This window comes from Lissotriton helveticus, chromosome 5_1, assembly GCF_964261635.1.
Source record: "Lissotriton helveticus chromosome 5_1, aLisHel1.1, whole genome shotgun sequence".
NCBI classification, from domain to species: Eukaryota; Metazoa; Chordata; class Amphibia; order Caudata; family Salamandridae; genus Lissotriton; species Lissotriton helveticus.
The window spans coordinates 1,299,754,762-1,299,772,679 of NC_136065.1; the positions used below are offsets into that span (position 1 = coordinate 1,299,754,762).

The window sequence follows — 17,918 nt, forward strand, 5'->3', positions numbered from 1 at the left end:
CATGCTTTGGGTCCATGTGTCCCTGTAGGTGCGGTGATTGTTTAGGAGAACTAATTATTCACACTTACTACTCCATTTCTCCTCTGCCTGTTTGTGACAGATGGGATATTATTTGTGACAGATGGGATTTTAAGGGGCTTCTTGAGCTGCTCGGTAAAGTAGACAGAGCGGTTACAGAAACATTATACGAAACCTCAAACATGGTTAAGTCATTGAAATGCTTAAAAAAAAGTTGGACTTATTTTCAAAGAACAGTTTTGATCATGAGATGTTCACATCAGGGCATTTCCCCAAACAGTGAAAATTTGCCTATGTGCTACCATTAATAAAAATTAAAAAGAACACCCTCCGTCCTCTCGAAACGAGCAGCTATTGTCCAAACTCCCGACTTTTAATGCCTGCTAAAATTGTGGATAAGGCTATGAACCAGGAACTTGCTTCCTTTTTAAAAAATAATCATCTTCTTAATTCCACCCAGTCTGGATTCAGAAGTGGTCATAGTACCAAATCAGCTTTGGTTGTGGCCTCTGAGGAAATTAAGGCAATTTTGTATGATGAAGGCGCCAAGTAACAACTGGAGAAATGTTAGCATGCACACTTGTTTACAAGCTGTAAGTAAAGCTGGTTAACCTTTGAAGGGTCAGATTTGGTAATTTTCCACAACAAATTTTTATTATTGATTGATCAGGCAAAAGCATATGTACAGCTCTCCACAGTCAGGAGAACACTGCCAAGTAGCATGACATGTATCAGTATTGTTACAAACCTAATCAATAAAAAGGAACCACCCCCCCCTTTCCCCCCACCTCCCCCAGCCACCCAACAGCCCCTCTACCCACCCCTTATCCCACCCTAACCCGGTGCACGTGATCACAATAAGCCGTCATTACTTGGTTGTATTTTGCCAGGCATTATGCGCCGCCCTAGGCCTGAAGGTCCTCATCCACATGTAGCCCATCGTCAGGTTCTGCTGGAGGCTCCAGAGTCAAATCCCTATAGTCTGCCCACCTTTTCCATATTTTGTAATGTTTTCGGGGGCATCCTCTGGCCTCAAACACCAAGCGCTCCAGCCCCATGAAGTAGTCTAGTCCAGCCTTCCATGCACACAGTGGGGGGGCTCGCTCACCCTTCCATGCTCGTGCCAGGTCCCGCTTGGCAACAACTAGACCTAATAACAAAAGATGACGCTTGTAGATATTCCCTCCCACGCCCTCCAGTACATGGAGAAGTCCCAAACGAGGGGTGCGGGGGAGATCCCATCCAGTACCTCTGACAGACCGCTCCAAACACCATTCCAGAACCGAGTCAGGCCAACACAAGACCATACAGTATGCAGCAGCGTACCCCTCTCAGCTCCACAGCGCAGGCACTCTGGGGACACAATCAGGCCCGCCTTCCACAGCAGCTCCCGGGTGTAGTAAGCCCTGTGTAAATATTTGAATTGGATTAACCGGAGTCGCACCGCAATAGCAGTCCCACGCGGGGACTCCAAGGCCTCCCTCCAATCATCCTGGTCTAGGGGTCCAACGTCCTTCTCCCAGGCATCCTTTAATGGAAGTAAGGAAGAGGAGCTGTGAGTGACTAGCGTTTGGTAGATTCGGGATACCTTCTTATCTACAAGGTCTCCCATGAAAACTTTCGCTTCCACTGGACTGAATTCCGGTAGCGACTCCAAGTCAGCTATGCTAGGCGCAAGCGCGTGACGAAACTGCAGGTACTTGAAGAATTGGGTCTTGGGCATATGGAACTCGGTCCTAAGCTCCTGGAATGACTTGAGAGTTACCCCGGTCAGAATGTGTCCAAGCGAAGAAATCCAGATAGAATCCCATCCGCCAAACCCCGCTAGCGAGGCCAGTGCGGGGAGCCGCCCGTTCTTCCACAACGGGGTCTCTGCTGTTAATCTACCCCACCAGCCCATGCGACGCAGCACTTGTCGCCAATCACAAAGACCCCTTGAGTGGCACATGGCAACCTCCTCCGCAGCCTGGCTGAGTACAGGATCATGTGCAGCGTGTTGTCACCCATCAGCGAGCGCTCAAGGGCATATGCCGGGTCACCTCGATCCCTGTACCACCATTCGTTTAGTACTAGCAGATGGGAGGCCTGATAATAGGACAGTAGGTCCGACGTGGCCAGACCACCACAATACGTGGACAGGAAGCACGTCCGCAGCGCCACCCTGGCGGCACCTCCAGCCCACAAGAAGCGGCCTAGAACAGAATTGACCTGCCGAAACCACTTAGGTGCGATCTGGTGTGGGTAATTCTGCAGCTGGTATAAAAGGCGCGGAAGTGCAACCATTTTAAAGATCGCAGACCTACCGAATATGGTAAGAGGCATCCGGGACCATGTTTTGATGTCCGTCTGGACCCTTTCCCACACTGGTACCACATTGCGCTCCCATGTAATTTCAGCAGACTCAGACAGGAACACTCCCAGGTACTTCAATCCCCCGGCCGCCACCTGCAAAGCCGACGCCCAGGAGCCCGCACCTGCCCCGTCACCCAGCACCCATAGGGTGGACTTACGCGGGTTAAGACAAAGGCCCGACACATCGCCGAATATGCGCATGATTTCCAAGACTCGGGGCCCGATCTATCTAAATCCGTAAGGAAGAAGAGGACATCATCCGCATAGAGTGCGATCCTACCGGTGAGTCCCCCACCCCACACGAAGCTCCGTAGCTGCGCGTCGATGCGTACCCAAGAGGCCAGGGGCTCCATGGCCAGTGCAAAGAGATACGGGGATAGCGGGCATCCCTGGCGGGTCCCCCGCCCGATTGGAAACCTCTCGGAGACCACCCCGGAGACACGCACGGACGCTGTGATATCAGTATATAGCAATTTGATGTATGAAATAAACACCGGGCCCAGATGAAGATAAGGCAGGAGCGCGAATAGATATGTCCAACTGACAGAATCAAAGGCTCTATCAATATCTGCTAACAGTAGAGCTGCCCGCTCCCCATTGGCCCCCATGGCGTCGACCGCCGCCTGCGCCCGTCTGATGTTGTGCCGCGTCGCCCTATGTGGCATGAAGCCAGCTTGGTCCGGGTGGACCAGATCAGCCACGTATGGGAGAAGGCGGTTCGCCAACGCCTTAGCCAACGCCTTAGCCAGCAGTTTAGCCTCGATATTGAGCAGGGATATGGGGCGATATGAGTCATGTCTGTCTGGGGGTCTACCCGGCTTCTGGAAAACCACAACCTCGGCGTGTCGCCAGTCAGCTGGCAGTCTACCTTGGTCCCGCGCCGCCTCCAGCGCGGTCCTGTAGTGAGTCCCCAATTGGAGTTGGAATTTCTTATAGAATTCACACGGAAAGCCGCTCGGCCCGGGTGCCTTCCCTGTATTGAGCTGCCCCAACGCGCCTCCCAGCTCCTCCGCCGTTAGAGGGAGGTCTAGCGCTGTTCTCGTCTCAGCGGAGACTGCCCTCGGGGGCAGGTCAGTAATGAATTTATCGATCGCATCCGCCGGAAGACAATCCTGCGGTGCATACTGCTCCATATAATAACGGGCAAAACTCGCCGCTAGTTCGACTGGGTCTGTTATAGCTACGCCATGCCCATCCGTGAGGCCCGGTAGTGCAATTGGTTGCAGGGTATGTTGACATAGCCTATAGAGCATAGTACAGGACTTATCTCCCCACTGGTAGACTGTACTCCGCGTGGCCAGCCACGCCTGTCGAGCCTCATCAATTAACACAGCTGCATAGGACTGCTGTGCCTGCAGGAGCAACCGCACTGCCACTTCATCACCCCCTCTCTGGCACCGGCGTTCTAGAATTTCTACCTGCACCGCAGCCGCAACGATGGCTTCTCGACGTCGGCGACGAGCCGCCGCGCACCATGCTATGTCGATTCCCCTCAAAGTGGGCTTCATGGCTTCCCAGACCACCACCGTATCTATGTTCTCTACCAGGTTTTCCTGCCAATAATGGGCAATCGCACCCCGCATGTGCTGGATGTAGTCAGCCTGCTGAAGGTGCCACGAGGACATCCTCCACCGGAACGGTTGTCGTTTCCTATGCAATTCGACCCTGACAGCCACCGGGGAGTGGTCAGACAATCCTCTAGGCAAGATCCCCGCCTCCCGTACGCTATTCAGAAACGCACTGGGCACAAAAACATAATCCAGCCGCGAAAAGGAGCCATGCACAGCAGAAACATACGTATACTCTCGTACTTTAGCATGCATGTGTCGCCAAACATCCACCCAGCCTAATCCTTCCACCATCGCATTCAGCCGGGTAGGGGCAGTGGCCGTCAGCGTCCCCCGCAGTCTCCGGCGGTCCATACGCACATCCATTACGTCATTCCAATCACCTCCCAGCACAGCCTGGGACTCCGGGATGTCCGCCCACACCGCAAACAGCCTCTCAGCCAGGGACCACTGCAATGGGGAGGGGCATATACAGATTTGGTAATTTTAATTCACCTTAGATGTTCATTTGTCTAACTTCACAGAAGAGACAGGAAGGCTATTCGCATCAGACCTAGGTTTTGTGGGAAGTTTTTGGATAACCTTATTTTTAAAGTTGATTGTGGTGCTTTGTATGGACGTTATTGTGGATATTTTGCAAGGTTGTATTGAAGAAAACCCATTTAAACTTTTTTTCTCGCTGCCTGCTTACTTCCTGCAGAAATCCTAGAAAGAACTGCTATAATAGATGACTAAGCAAAGAGCATAGATGACCTCAGACCTCGTGATTATACCTAATTTCTTGACAATAGCAAAAATATGCTATTTGGACACTTGCTTTAAAGGTTCTCTTCTTGCTTTCTTGTTATTTGTGTAATTTTCTAGGTTGGACATATCCGAGCAGAAAGAGATATCCTGGTGGAAGCTGACAGTTCTTGGGTTGTGAAGATGTTCTATAGCTTTCAGGATAAGCTAAATCTCTACCTTATTATGGAGTTTCTTCCTGGCGGTAAATACTTAAATGAATGTGTATTTGCAGAATTTTATCCCAGAATTAGATGTATAGTCACATCAATGTTTTAATTTGATTCAGAAACAGTGAAACCTTTTCAATTACCCTTGTAAGTCGTTTGACCTCTGAAAATAAATGTACCTTTCTACTTCCTATCTGAACCTCTTTAACTCTCTTCTCCCTCTTGGGCGTTTTAAAAATGTATGACATTTCAATTTATTCAACAGTTGTAAAAGTGTCACGTTTTTATAGCGTCATGTAATTGAAATCGAAGTGCTGTACAAGACTAGAGTGTACAAAATGTAAATATTCTAATGCAGCAGAGCATAGAAGTACATGCTTTTGGTGAAAGTTATCAGGAAAAAGACACCTAGGTTTTATGCTACCTTTCTTCCAGTTAGTCAAATGTACTCAGCAATTCACTTGCTGAATTATACAGAAACAAAATGTAAAAAATAATGTTGAGAATATAAATAGCTATGTTCGTATCACTAACAATCATTGAGGGGAAAACAAAAAGCATTGAAAATGCAACAGGTCTCGCCTTTTATTAAGTTAAAGCCATTTGCTTTGCTATACAGCACCATTAGCAAAGCAGTGCTTTTTTATTCACCCGTTCTCTATGTTGCCTTTAGCCCCTCCTCATGCTGTCCAAGTTGTAAATTCCCTGCTCTCCTCCCGTGCCTCAAGGCAAGCAGAACAACAGAGGCACCATTGCAACGCAGACTCCCAGCTACTTCCTTCCCTTTGTCCATGTTATTACTGTGAAGCGCATCCGTGCCTCAGGCAAGCTAAACAGCGGAGGCAACATCACAGCATGCAGTCCCTGCCTCCGCGGCAAATGCTAACATGAGCCACTGAGCCATATCTGTGTTTTCTTTTCTTTTTTTTTTTTGCTTACTGTTAATCATAGCCTTGCTTTTTTTTAACGGATAACAGTTGAAACCAGGGCTCATCGAACTTTGCTCCCCAAAACAAGGCAGTATTTTTGGGGCTCAATTTAGGTCTGTGCCAAGCTTAAAGCTGTTCTCTGGGTTGGAGGAGTCACTGCTCAGAAGAAGCAGACCTTATAATCACATAAGTTGCCGAGATGATGTCAGATGGCAACGCCTCCAGCCGAAGAGAGAAGTCCTCGGAGCATTGAAATCGTCCATTTCTGCTGCTCGATTGCGCTAAATTAAAAAAAGGTGAGAGTGTTGTTGATCCTCGCTTATAATCAAAAAGCTCATCAGAAGGCCGTGTTGTGACAGTCCTAAGGCGTCTACTGGTTCAGCGCTCCTAGAGACTACAGTTTAGGCACTGTAACTGCTTCTATATATAAAGGCTTTAGCCCCCGGCGAGAGTATCCAGTTTGGGTAGCAGCACAAACCAGTACCTCTCATGTTGTCCACTCCTAAAGAATATGCAGAAACTGTAATAAAACTCGTAAGTAATGACACTGCGGAAACACTGTGCAGCCACATTGGTCAGAAAGCTCTCTGTCGTGTGTGTCCCTGCCTCCTCCTCCTCCTGCTGTAGCTGGTATCTGCTGGCAGTTTGTTGGCGGTGGGGAGGGAGGGAACAGGCCTAAAGTGCGCAGACGCAGCTTGTGCTTTTGAGGAGAACCTCCAGGGTCAACTGTCAACTTGAACCGGGCCCAGAGGCGGGGAGGAGAGCCAAGTGCGAGGACGTGCAGGAAATGCACAAGGGAACACCGGCAGCTGCAACATAAACAAAATAAATGGTGTTTCTGAAATTACGTTGTTATCCGCATCAAGTTAACTGAAGTATACGAAACAGCAGAACCATTCAATATTAGATCCGTTAAAGAACCACAGTCTATGAAAATAAAAAACAGACAAGGACACTACACAGCACTGATGAAATTGCTGCCAAAATGTATATCAGTAGTCCTTGAAAGTGCGTAAATGTACGGCACAACATCAATACAATATTACGTAAACCTCAACCAATAGCACCCACACAAAACAGTGGCAAACAAGATGGCGCCAGCTTGTCCAGATGGGCCATCCTAAAAGTGGACAAGGCGGTAACCCCAAAGCCCGTTTTTCAATCACCCGCCAGCTTTTAACATAAACAATGACGCGTGCCAATTGACAACGAGGTCGTGGCTTTAAGTTACTTCGGATCCTGGATCGATTCCAAAAGACCCTTGCATGGCGAGAGGAGCGCCTGCACACTGCTAACGTCTTTCGAGACCTAAAAAACTATTTTGGTTGAAAATTGTATCAAAAGTAGCTGTGCTGAAATATGGCTTGGAAGGAGACCAAGCAGGTCATGGAGTCCAGCTGCTCCATCAGGGTACAGTAATGAATGCTGTGCCTGGTTTTGAAGATACATTACTTGTTTGTGATTAACCTTTACACCACTATGTTATGTTATTAATCACTTGTAGCGCGCACGGATACTCAAGAGTGTCCTTGCGCGAAAGCCAACAGCATAACATGTAGGAGCAGAGAGGAGCGGTGGGTTAATTAAAAAAGGTCTTTAGCTGCTTCTTAAACAGCCTGAGATCTTGAGTATTCCTCAATTCATAAGGAAGGGAATTCCAGGCCTTGGCTGCCTTAAAAGAAAGAGAGCTACCTCCCTTTCGCATAAGACGAAAACGGGGATGTCTGCAAGAGGTAGTGCAGCAGAGCGCAATTGTCTTCGGGGGACGTAGAAGTCAAAGCGACTCCTAAGATATGGCAGCCCAGTCTTGTAGCGGGCACCATTGGCAAGAGTGAGAGCCTTAAATTGGACGCGTTGCACCACGGCGAGCCAATGCAGGTCCTATAGATGTTATGCTAGATCTGCCAGGGATACCAACCGGCACTCTAGCTGCCGTGTTTTGAATGATTTGCAACTTTTTCAGCTTTTATCCAGGCCACCCAATGTACAGTGCGTTGGCATAGTCAATACGCGACAGAATGAGGGCGTGAGTCACTATTTCCTTGGCTGGTCTGGGTAATAGTGGAGTGGCGTAAGCATTAAAAAGAAGGGGACTCAAAGTGGAGCCCTGCTGAACTCCCGTGGTCCCCTTTCTTGGGGCCGAGGAGAACGGGGGCAGCCATACCTGCTGGGTTCTATCCTCTAAAAATGATTTGAGCCAATCCCAAGCTAGACCTGATATTCCAATGTTTGAAAGGCGGGTCCGTAGTTGACGATGGGGCACCGTATCAAAGGTGGCAGAGAGGTCCAATAAAATCAAGGTCGCTCTGCCGCCTGCATCCAAAGACTACTGTGTAATAGCAGGCTATCCAGCCAAGGTAAACACATCTATTCATGTTGACATACACAGTAGAAGATAGGTGGGTAAAAAATAAGGTTGGAGTTATTTGAAGCCACATTTTCTGAAGTAAAGCAATGCCCAGCACCAGAAATCCTTAGCAGTTGTGATAGGGCTGAGCGGATCGCCTGGTGGCAGCAAACCAACCCATGCAGAACTACTCCCACTGGGGGAATGGGAGCAGCAGACCTCATACCAGAGCAAACCACTGCACATTCAGAGTGTGGGAGAGTGATATGTGTTGAGAGATGGATGACCTGGATGAGGCTGTGGGTGCTGTAGGAAAAATGAAACCTACATTGTGTCTGGGGGTTGTGGGGGCAGCCTTGAACTTGAACTCTGGATAAAAGGGAGCAATCCCAGGCTTTCTATCACTAAAAGACTACATCAGCAAAGCGGTACAAGACCTTTGTATACAATCCCAGTACTTAGTGGGCAAAAGAGTATGTTGAGAAACTCTCGAAGAGGGAGAAACTGCAGGAAACTGCAGAAAACAGCTTGGATGCAAAAGCAGAGGGCTTAGGTCTAGTATCCTTCAGAGCACATCTTTTTGTGCTGATAGTTTGGTTATGAGTTCTGGTGATCTTCGAATGGACAGTCTAAAGGGTAGCCCAGAATATTACACTGCTGAAAAGTCATGTAAAAATGTCGCGCCTTCTCTCAAAGGAAAAGAAAACCTCAAGAAAGCAAGATCCTAGTCTGAGACTTTTCCACGGTCTCTAACTGATGCAGATCGAGGCCTATCGTATGATTTATCGAGACAGAAAATATGTTAAAACCTCACATTCCTATATGACATTGTGTTATGGAAAGCGGTGTCTAGAAATGGTGCCACATTAGAAGGGGCATTGAAACGTTCTGAGCATTTCTCCACCAGTGGAGCTTCTCTCGTGAGAAAATGGTGTTACTAAGAACATTTTGCCCTGGCAGGCATACAAATAAAAGGAGATGGATGAATAAGGTGATGCAGATTGATACAATGAATCACACCATAAGAGTATCTTAGCATATATACCGTGTAATTGGAGAAAGTGAATCAATATTTTTTTATTAGTGACAATATATTAACTAAGCAGCACTATAACCAAGACGATTGACAGAGTCTGGAAGATGCAGTCGTGTATTGTTATCCTTTGTTTTTTGATGTCCTGATGTCAATTTAATTTCAAATTATTTTAGTTTTCTTCTGATGGTGTCACAACGTTTTGCATTTTCTCTACATCGCAGCAGTAATTTGTTATTGCCGTTGTTCAAATGAGGATCTAAGAGATCTGTGGGGTTTATCTTGACATTTTGAGCTTGAGAAAGCTTGATGGGCATCAGTGTCTAGGCAGACTAGGAATGAAAGAACTATCATTACATCACAGATCAAGTGATTGGTTAAGGGGATGGGAGGGAAGGGAAGTGCTAGCAAGAACGGTTATTGTGCACCAGGCATTTGTGATCTGGGTTCATCATGGGTTGCAGAAGGTAGATGGAAGGAAACAAACAGTAAAACTTGAAGAAAATGGTTTAAATGTTTTTATAATGTACAGGCTTTGAATTCCCAGCGCAAGATTTTCAAGATCCTACAGAAATTAAGAGCTACCAATTCAGATATAGGCTATCAAACAGGACACCTATTTTTTATATTTATTAGAGTATTTGGTCATCAGAAACCTTGTCTGAAGCAACAGGGTACTGTACATTATAAGGCATGAAACATTTTAAAGTGATAAAACAGATGGACAACTTTGAGCAACCCTAAAAATAGGAGGATTTTACACTTGGAGGTGACAGAGGATTCAAACTAGAGTGCTTTACTACTCTTCTTACAAATAGCAAAGTTGATATTTGTTTCTCTTATGTGGTTCCTATAGCAGGAAAATACTTTGTAGTCTTAATTATCCTCTTTTGAAATTTCCCAAAAAAGTCGCAGACAAATTTGTCGGTATGTATGTCTTCTTCAATGGTTAAAATATCTTAAAGATATACTGGTTGTGGGTGGTGTAGAACTTTGTATAGGATGTTGCTTCTAATGAAGTTTATTCTTGCATTAAGGTCAAGACAGTAGAGATTAATCGGCAAAGGTGTTTTGTGCTTGCATTGTTTAGCACTGTTTCTTAGTCCGGTTATTGCTTGCATGCATTTTTTGGGATAGTTCATTAAGGATGCCAAGTTGAGACAAAGCCAGAGAATGGATAGACTCGTATGAAGTATTCACCCGCAATCGCAGGTTGTATTTTTTCTACGGGAAGTGTGGCTTATAGATTTCTATTTTACAATGTCATCTCAAGACAAATCCTCATATAACTATCATCCACGTGTTGGTGATGATTATCTTTTTTTGGTATTATATAATCTAATTATTCCCTATATATGTTACATGTGATAGATGTTCGGAGATGGTGCTGATGCTTGAGGCACAACATACAGTAATGTTAGAATAAAGATCCAGATTTCAAGAACCTACATATATAAACGTGTTTCTCCCTGCAAGGGAAGTGGATCAGCCGTGTGAAACAGTTCGCCTGTTATACTATCTTTGGCATTGTCTTGATCAAATATGTCAAAGACCACAGAGAGCTTCAACTACATCAGTCGGGAAGACTTCGCTTTCTCCCAGGGTATTCAGAGCCTCTCCCTCACTTGACTGTGGCTTTGTCCATCCAGCATTTAGGCCTGCAACAAGATTAGTAAGAGCAGTGTTGATAGGGTTTTGGATGCCTTATTGCAATTGGTTGGTGGATTTTGTCTCAATGAATGTTCCCACTAAATGTAGCTAAAGGACTGTGGTTTATCAGATTTTCAGGGACAGGTTTTGGTTCAGGAAGACTGGATATTTGTCTACAGTTTAGAGGTGATTTTTTAAAATGCCTGAAACTACAAAGCTCCGTGAGGTACTGCCTATTTTCTAAATGAAGAGGAGAAGCACATTTTGATCCATTTTAGTGTGGCTCATCTGAGGTTTTTTTCCCCGACTTGGTCAAGGGCTACATTATGTAGAGATGAGATTAAATATTGTGCATGATTTTCTTGGCCTGATCTTTGGTTATCTGACGATTTTATCTGTACAGTATCTGACCTTTGCTTCATGATCATTTCAGAGATGAAATTGATATTTAGCTAAGTATGACTTCCAAACCTTTAAGATGAGTAACGGGGGGAAGGTGGCAGTGTTTTACTTTGGTGAAGATGGCTCTTATGCTCTAGGTGTTGACATTTTTTGGTCCTCTTAAGTCTTGGCTCTATTCCATTCTCAAACTTTAGGTGTCTTTGCAGCAGGTGGAAACTGCTTCTCAAGCTGTTAAATAAGGAGCTTTGTGCACTGTATTGAAAATGTATTCTTACGTCAAACTGATACACCCCCATCCCCGTGTATAGGTTTGCCAATTCCCTTCATGAGGTCTGGTGTTAGCCGATACATGCAATTTTTTTATTATGAAACTAATTACATGCTACATATCCATACTTGCTTGGGCTTTCAGCCAGCCCTCTTCATCCGTTGGTCATTTGTAGTGTAATTCACGCACCTCTGCTCGCCACAGCATACACTATGGGGCACTGGGTCAGTACACTACGGTTATTGACTTACCCAACTGTGAGTGATGGCATTTGCTCCTGCCAAGTTCAAAAGCTCCTTTCAAATTGGGTTGCACTGTGTTTCAGGCTCAAGCAGGAACCGCCCCAGCCTTTATAAACTCGGCAATTTCCAGGTATATACCCGCTAGAGAGCTTCGCTCCTCTTCCCAATCCCTCCTCTCTGTCCCACGCTTCAGGAAAATGAGGATGGGGGGGCGAAGTTCGCGGTGCTCGGCCCTACTTTCTGGAACTCTCTTCCCCCCCAATGTTCGTTCCATCTCACTCTATCTAGACTTCCGTAAATCACTAAAAACTCATCTTTTTCTGCAAGCCTTTTCTGTCTAGTCCTTTCCCAGTTGCCATCCGAGGTTTTTTTTTAGCAGTCCTAGCGCCATGAAACCGTTAGGTAAAAGTGCGCTTTATAAGTGTTTTTAAATTCAAATTCAAATTCAAGTGTGCACATCTGCACAATAAATAGTCTCCTTCAATGTGAGGAACTACTTGTGCAGTGTGTGCTTCTAGAAAAAATATCAATGTTGGTCTTTAGACAATGCTTCTTTTACTTATGTGAAGGACAGGCAGCTCCCAAATGCTGCCACCAGGCCACTAGTGTGTCTTCATCCAAAAACCATTCATTAACTAAATAAGCATTTGTAAAGTCAAAAGGCGAGCTGCTAGTGCCAGACCAATTGGCTTTTTCATTACTTGCTCTATTGAATGGTGTGGATCTGATCCTGCATCTCGTGAACTCAGCTGATTCCAAGGCATAGCTGCAATTCTTTTAAACATTGATTTTTTTTCTGTTTCCCTACATTGGCTTTTCCCTTCAGCTCAGGTAGCTTATGGCACATTGCAACAAAGTCCCGCGCACACAGATTTAAGTTTCAACAAGTATAGTACTCATATATGTAATTTACGAAAACAATAATCCAACGTCGATTCTTTAAATTTTGATGTGTCACTCCTTTTATTAGATGTTCACACCAATAGAAATTCACAGCCAGCCGACACGTGTTTCGTTATAGGTCAATACAATCATAGACACTATAACTCTTCAGGGCTGGAAAAATACAAAAAATGAGTGGCCTATAGTGAGTATGCAACAACAATAATATGTTACAAAAACCAAAATTGAATGTGCCCATTCTCTACATTCCAAAGCATAACACCCGTCATAAGGAACCCAAAAAGGTGGTTGTATCAGGTTAATACAAACGGAAAGAGTAGCAATCAACTACTAAGGTCGCAATTACAAGCATTGACGCTCTTTATGGAAAACGGATAATCATTTTATGTCAATTACTCCAAAAAGGTATAAGTTATTATAAATATATTATTAAGTGGACAGACACCCGTGAAACAATTCACACAAAAATTATAAAAAACATACTAGTATTCTTAATGTTTAAGTCCAAATCTGTCAGCAGAATTCATAGTATAGTTAGAAACACATGTCTGAGTACGTTCCGAGAATATACGAATAAAAAGATCCAAGGCTATATAATGCTCTCATTGTAAATGAGGGCGTGATATCAGAAAACCGCATGCAACTCCCATCAGTGTGATGCATAATACAAGAGTATTTACAACGATACCTCAATGGCTGAATCTTTATCTTTTAAGGGCTGTTTAGGTAAAGATAAGTAAAAGAGAAAGAGGAAGGAAAGCGCAAATTTTGGTTGGTAAAGTTTGTCAGGAAAACAATACGTGACTCTCATTGCGGATGTCCGTATAAAGTAAAAGTAGCTCACCCCAAGTCCGGTGATAATTCCAACCCGGCAGGGTAACCAATATTATCGTGAAGTCGACAAAACGATGCTGTCAAGATATAATTTAATAATCCACATTTAAGGATGTAGCCACAGATAGAACCTAATGGCACGGTAAACAATTTCACCAAACACTGAATCTCACTAAAACTCACAATGCAATATAAGCATTTCCACTTCAAATTATCAAAAGGTCGAATAATTAGTCCCACAAAGTATTCGAAGTCCATAACGGACGGACACGAATCTGATCGGTGTATATATTTTGGACCCATATACAATTGTTATTTGGATGGCACTAACGTGCATTACCTGAGCGTCCCCTATATAAAGGACTATTGGATACTTACGGGTAAGAGACTGCCTTCGTGAGTGAAGGTGTGACTGATTGTACTGTTTGGGTCGTTTAAAATTGATCCTAATAGGTGTTCAGATTGGGCTGTGTGGGTTAGATTTATCGTTTGCATGGACACTTGGTTGTGTTAAATTTATGGACTTCGAATACTTTGTGGGACTAATTATTCGACCTTTTGATAATTTGAAGTGGAAATGCTTATATTGCATTGTGAGTTTTAGTGAGATTCAGTGTTTGGTGAAATTGTTTACCGTGCCATTAGGTTCTATCTGTGGCTACATCCTTAAATGTGGATTATTAAATTATATCTTGACAGCATCGTTTTGTCGACTTCACGATAATATTGGTTACCCTGCCGGGTTGGAATTATCACCGGACTTGGGGTGAGCTACTTTTACTTTATACGGACATCCGCAATGAGAGTCACGTATTGTTTTCCTGACAAACTTTACCAACCAAAATTTGCGCTTTCCTTCCTCTTTCTCTTTTACTTATCTTTACCTAAACAGCCCTTAAAAGATAAAGATTCAGCCATTGAGGTATCGTTGTAAATACTCTTGTATTATGCATCACACTGATGGGAGTTGCATGCGGTTTTCTGATATCACGCCCTCATTTACAATGAGAGCATTATATAGCCTTGGATCTTTTTATTCGTATATTCTCGGAACGTACTCAGACATGTGTTTCTAACTATACTATGAATTCTGCTGACAGATTTGGACTTAAACATTAAGAATACTAGTATGTTTTTTATAATTTTTGTGTGAATTGTTTCACGGGTGTCTGTCCACTTAATAATATATTTATAATAACTTATACCTTTTTGGAGTAATTGACATAAAATGATTATCCGTTTTCCATAAAGAGCGTCAATGCTTGTAATTGCGACCTTAGTAGTTGATTGCTACTCTTTCCGTTTGTATTAACCTGATACAACCACCTTTTTGGGTTCCTTATGACGGGTGTTATGCTTTGGAATGTAGAGAATGGGCACATTCAATTTTGGTTTTTGTAACATATTATTGTTGTTGCATACTCACTATAGGCCACTCATTTTTTGTATTTTTCCAGCCCTGAAGAGTTATAGTGTCTATGATTGTATTGACCTATAACGAAACACGTGTCGGCTGGCTGTGAATTTCTATTGGTGTGAACATCTAATAAAAGGAGTGACACATCAAAATTTAAAGAATCGACGTTGGATTATTGTTTTCGTAAATTACATATATGAGTACTATACTTGTTGAAACTTAAATCTGTGTGCGCGGGACTTTGTTGCATGAATCTTAATTGTAAAAACATTTTTACATTTAAAATTGAGGGGTTTTGTGTAGGGTCTCCCCTCCCTGCTTGCACCAGTGACTACTGTTTGTTTTCCAAATTTGATTATGTACGCAAATTCTGATTGAGCGCCATCACTTCCCGCATACTTAATACCCTCTTGTTGTTGTTTATAGCTTATGGCACATTGTTATGACTTTTCGGCATGTGCATTGCACTCTCTGCAATTTGTAGGAGCTGATCGCATAGCTACTGCACTTAATGTTTAAGTAATGTGTTATGAAGATTCATACAGCACACAGCTACTCCCAAGAGTGTCCCGGCGCTAAAGACAAGACTGCACCTATGGATGAAATGTATACAGTTTATGTGAAAAGCCAAGTTTTCAGTTTCTTTTTAAAGACTGGAAGGTCCCGTATTAAACGCATCTCCCTAGGGAGCTTGTTCCAGTTAACAAGATAAGAGAGTGATCTGCCACCTGTTTCTGAGCCAGCAAATACTAGGGACTTAAACCAAGTTCTCAGAAGCGGTACGCAAGGTGCGGGTAGGAATGTAGTCATGCTTCCTCTCTCTCAAATAGCCGGCGCGTGAGCTGTGCAGGGCTTTGAGCATTCAGACCATGGACTTGAATTGTAAACTCTTTCTTATTAGAGCTTCTGAATGCCCTCCAATAACAACTGAGCAGCTGAGTTCTGAACCACATGAAGTCTTCACAGAATGTACTCAGGGAGGCCGAGATAAATGGCATTACCGTAGTCCAATCTCGAGGTATCTCTATGCCTATAATCTGTGTGCAGTTATCTATGCATGATCACACTGGAACTGCCTGACCTACATGCAGAACAAGGGAGCTCCAGCCTCTGAAGCAACAGTGAATTTCAATGTCGGGAAGAAAAAACTGTAGTATGCAACAGAGCAACTTTCCTGCTCATGGGGAAGCATGGCTTTCACCCTCTTCTCAACTCCTTTCAACAGTGACCCTCTACTTTCTCATCTGTTGTCAAGTTCACCCTCACTAGCATTGCACAAGTAATGGGAATAATCCTATTCATGATGAAAGTGCCTGGTTGCAAGACCGTTGCCCCAACCCACCCCTCCTACCGTGCCAGAAAACTTGTTTCAGCCTGATGCTGTTGCTATTGTTAACCAAATCTTCATTTTCTAGACACTAATTTGCTACGTTAGTGAGGTCAAAAAAGCCACTGTTGCAGGTTTTGAGCCAGTCTCTCCTTCTTGATGTAAAGCTGTGAGTCTGTTGTACTGAAAGGAATGCACAGGCCTCTTTGTATGCGAGTCTGCACACTAGGTCTCTGTTCTCTCTTTTTACTCTGGAAACATGCAGATAGCTCCACCATTTGGTTGTCTCTCTCTGCGTCTCAACCTAATCAAATAGTTCCCTATTCTGACTCTACTTCCTCTCCTGTGGTTGCAGGCAACTACAAGGCAGGTCTGATGGCAGTTGACTCCTAGGCATCGAACAGAGAACAAGAAACATACAATGCTTAAGAAGCAGCAGAAACACCAGGATTCTTCAATCTTCCCCAGACATACCTTTTGGGATGCCCAAGTGCTCTATTCCTGCTGCAAAGTCAACTCAACACCTGAGGCTTTAAGCTTGAAGGAATGCCTGACTGCCTACTGTAGCAGTGCACTTTCTGGAAGTGAAAAAGTTGGCACCTCTTAAACTTATCAGCCTTAGGGTAGTTTTCCCCCAACCATTTTGCATTCCTCCTCCATTTGTTTTGACTCTAGCACTGGTTAACAGTGGTAAAGTGCACAAAGTGCTTTCGCTAACTCCTTAAAATATGGTGACATTGGTTCATCCCCAATTGGCATATTACATTTACTTATACGTCCCAACGAAAGTGGTAGAACTTGTACCAGGGCCTGTGAATTAAATGCTAAAAGTGGATCTGCAGCAGTTATTGCACCACCCACTTACATAGCCCCTTTAAACATGTATCATGCCTGCCAATGTAGCTGGTGTGTGCAGATTTAAACTGCCATTTCGACCTGGCAAAATAAACCTCTTGCCAGACCCAAACCCTCCTTTTTAGGTTTCGCCTGGCGATCCGCTGCGCAGCAGCGTTCGCGCAGGCGAAATCTTTTGAGAACAGTATGTTGTTTAGTCTCGCCTCTCTCTTCCATTGGCTAGCTCCATAAATGGAGGCTAGCCATTGGAAGAGAAATCTGTCCGTCATTGTGCGAGGTGATTCGTGGGCGTTCCGGCGATTTTTTTGGTTTTTTTTTTTTTATTTTTTTTATTTGAATTCTTTTTTTATTCCCTCTCCGCCCCTTGTAGAACGTCATTGCGGCGGTGGGCGGTGTTTTTTTTTTTTTTCTGTAATGTTTTTTTGGGTCATTCCTCCAGGCCGACCGCCGCCGGAAGAAGTCCAGGTGAGTGCTCCCCTCCCGCTGTTCGTATGCCCGTTCCCGCCCCCCCCTCCTGCTGTCCGTGTGCCCGTTCCCGCCCTCCCCCCTCCCGCTGTCCGTGTGCCCGTTCCCGCCCCCCCCCCCTCCCGCTGTCCCTGTGCCCGTTCCCGCCCCACTTGTAAATGCTTGTTTACTCTAGTCTAGTCTGAGTGTCTCCCGGCCTGGGTTACCGGAGTTGTGATCATATGCACGAGCGTGAACCCGGCTCACCCACTCACTTGACCACAGTGTGTGATCCTGTGACAATCGCTTGATTCCTGCTCCTCAGCTGCCACGTCTTTGCCAAAAGTGAAAGCTCCTAAACTGTGCTGGATGTTGG

General features: G+C 44.6%; 1 protein-coding gene across 1 annotated transcript in view; it reads left to right on the top strand.

The window, feature by feature from the left end:
- STK38 (serine/threonine kinase 38) overlaps positions 1-17,918 on the top strand; it is a 365,648-nt gene that overhangs the window by 97,712 nt on the left and 250,018 nt on the right. The window contains exon 5 of the mRNA XM_078644141.1: positions 4,803-4,926. Coding sequence (XP_078500267.1) covers positions 4,803-4,926 — 124 coding nt within the window. The remainder of the gene's footprint in view (positions 1-4,802; positions 4,927-17,918) is intronic.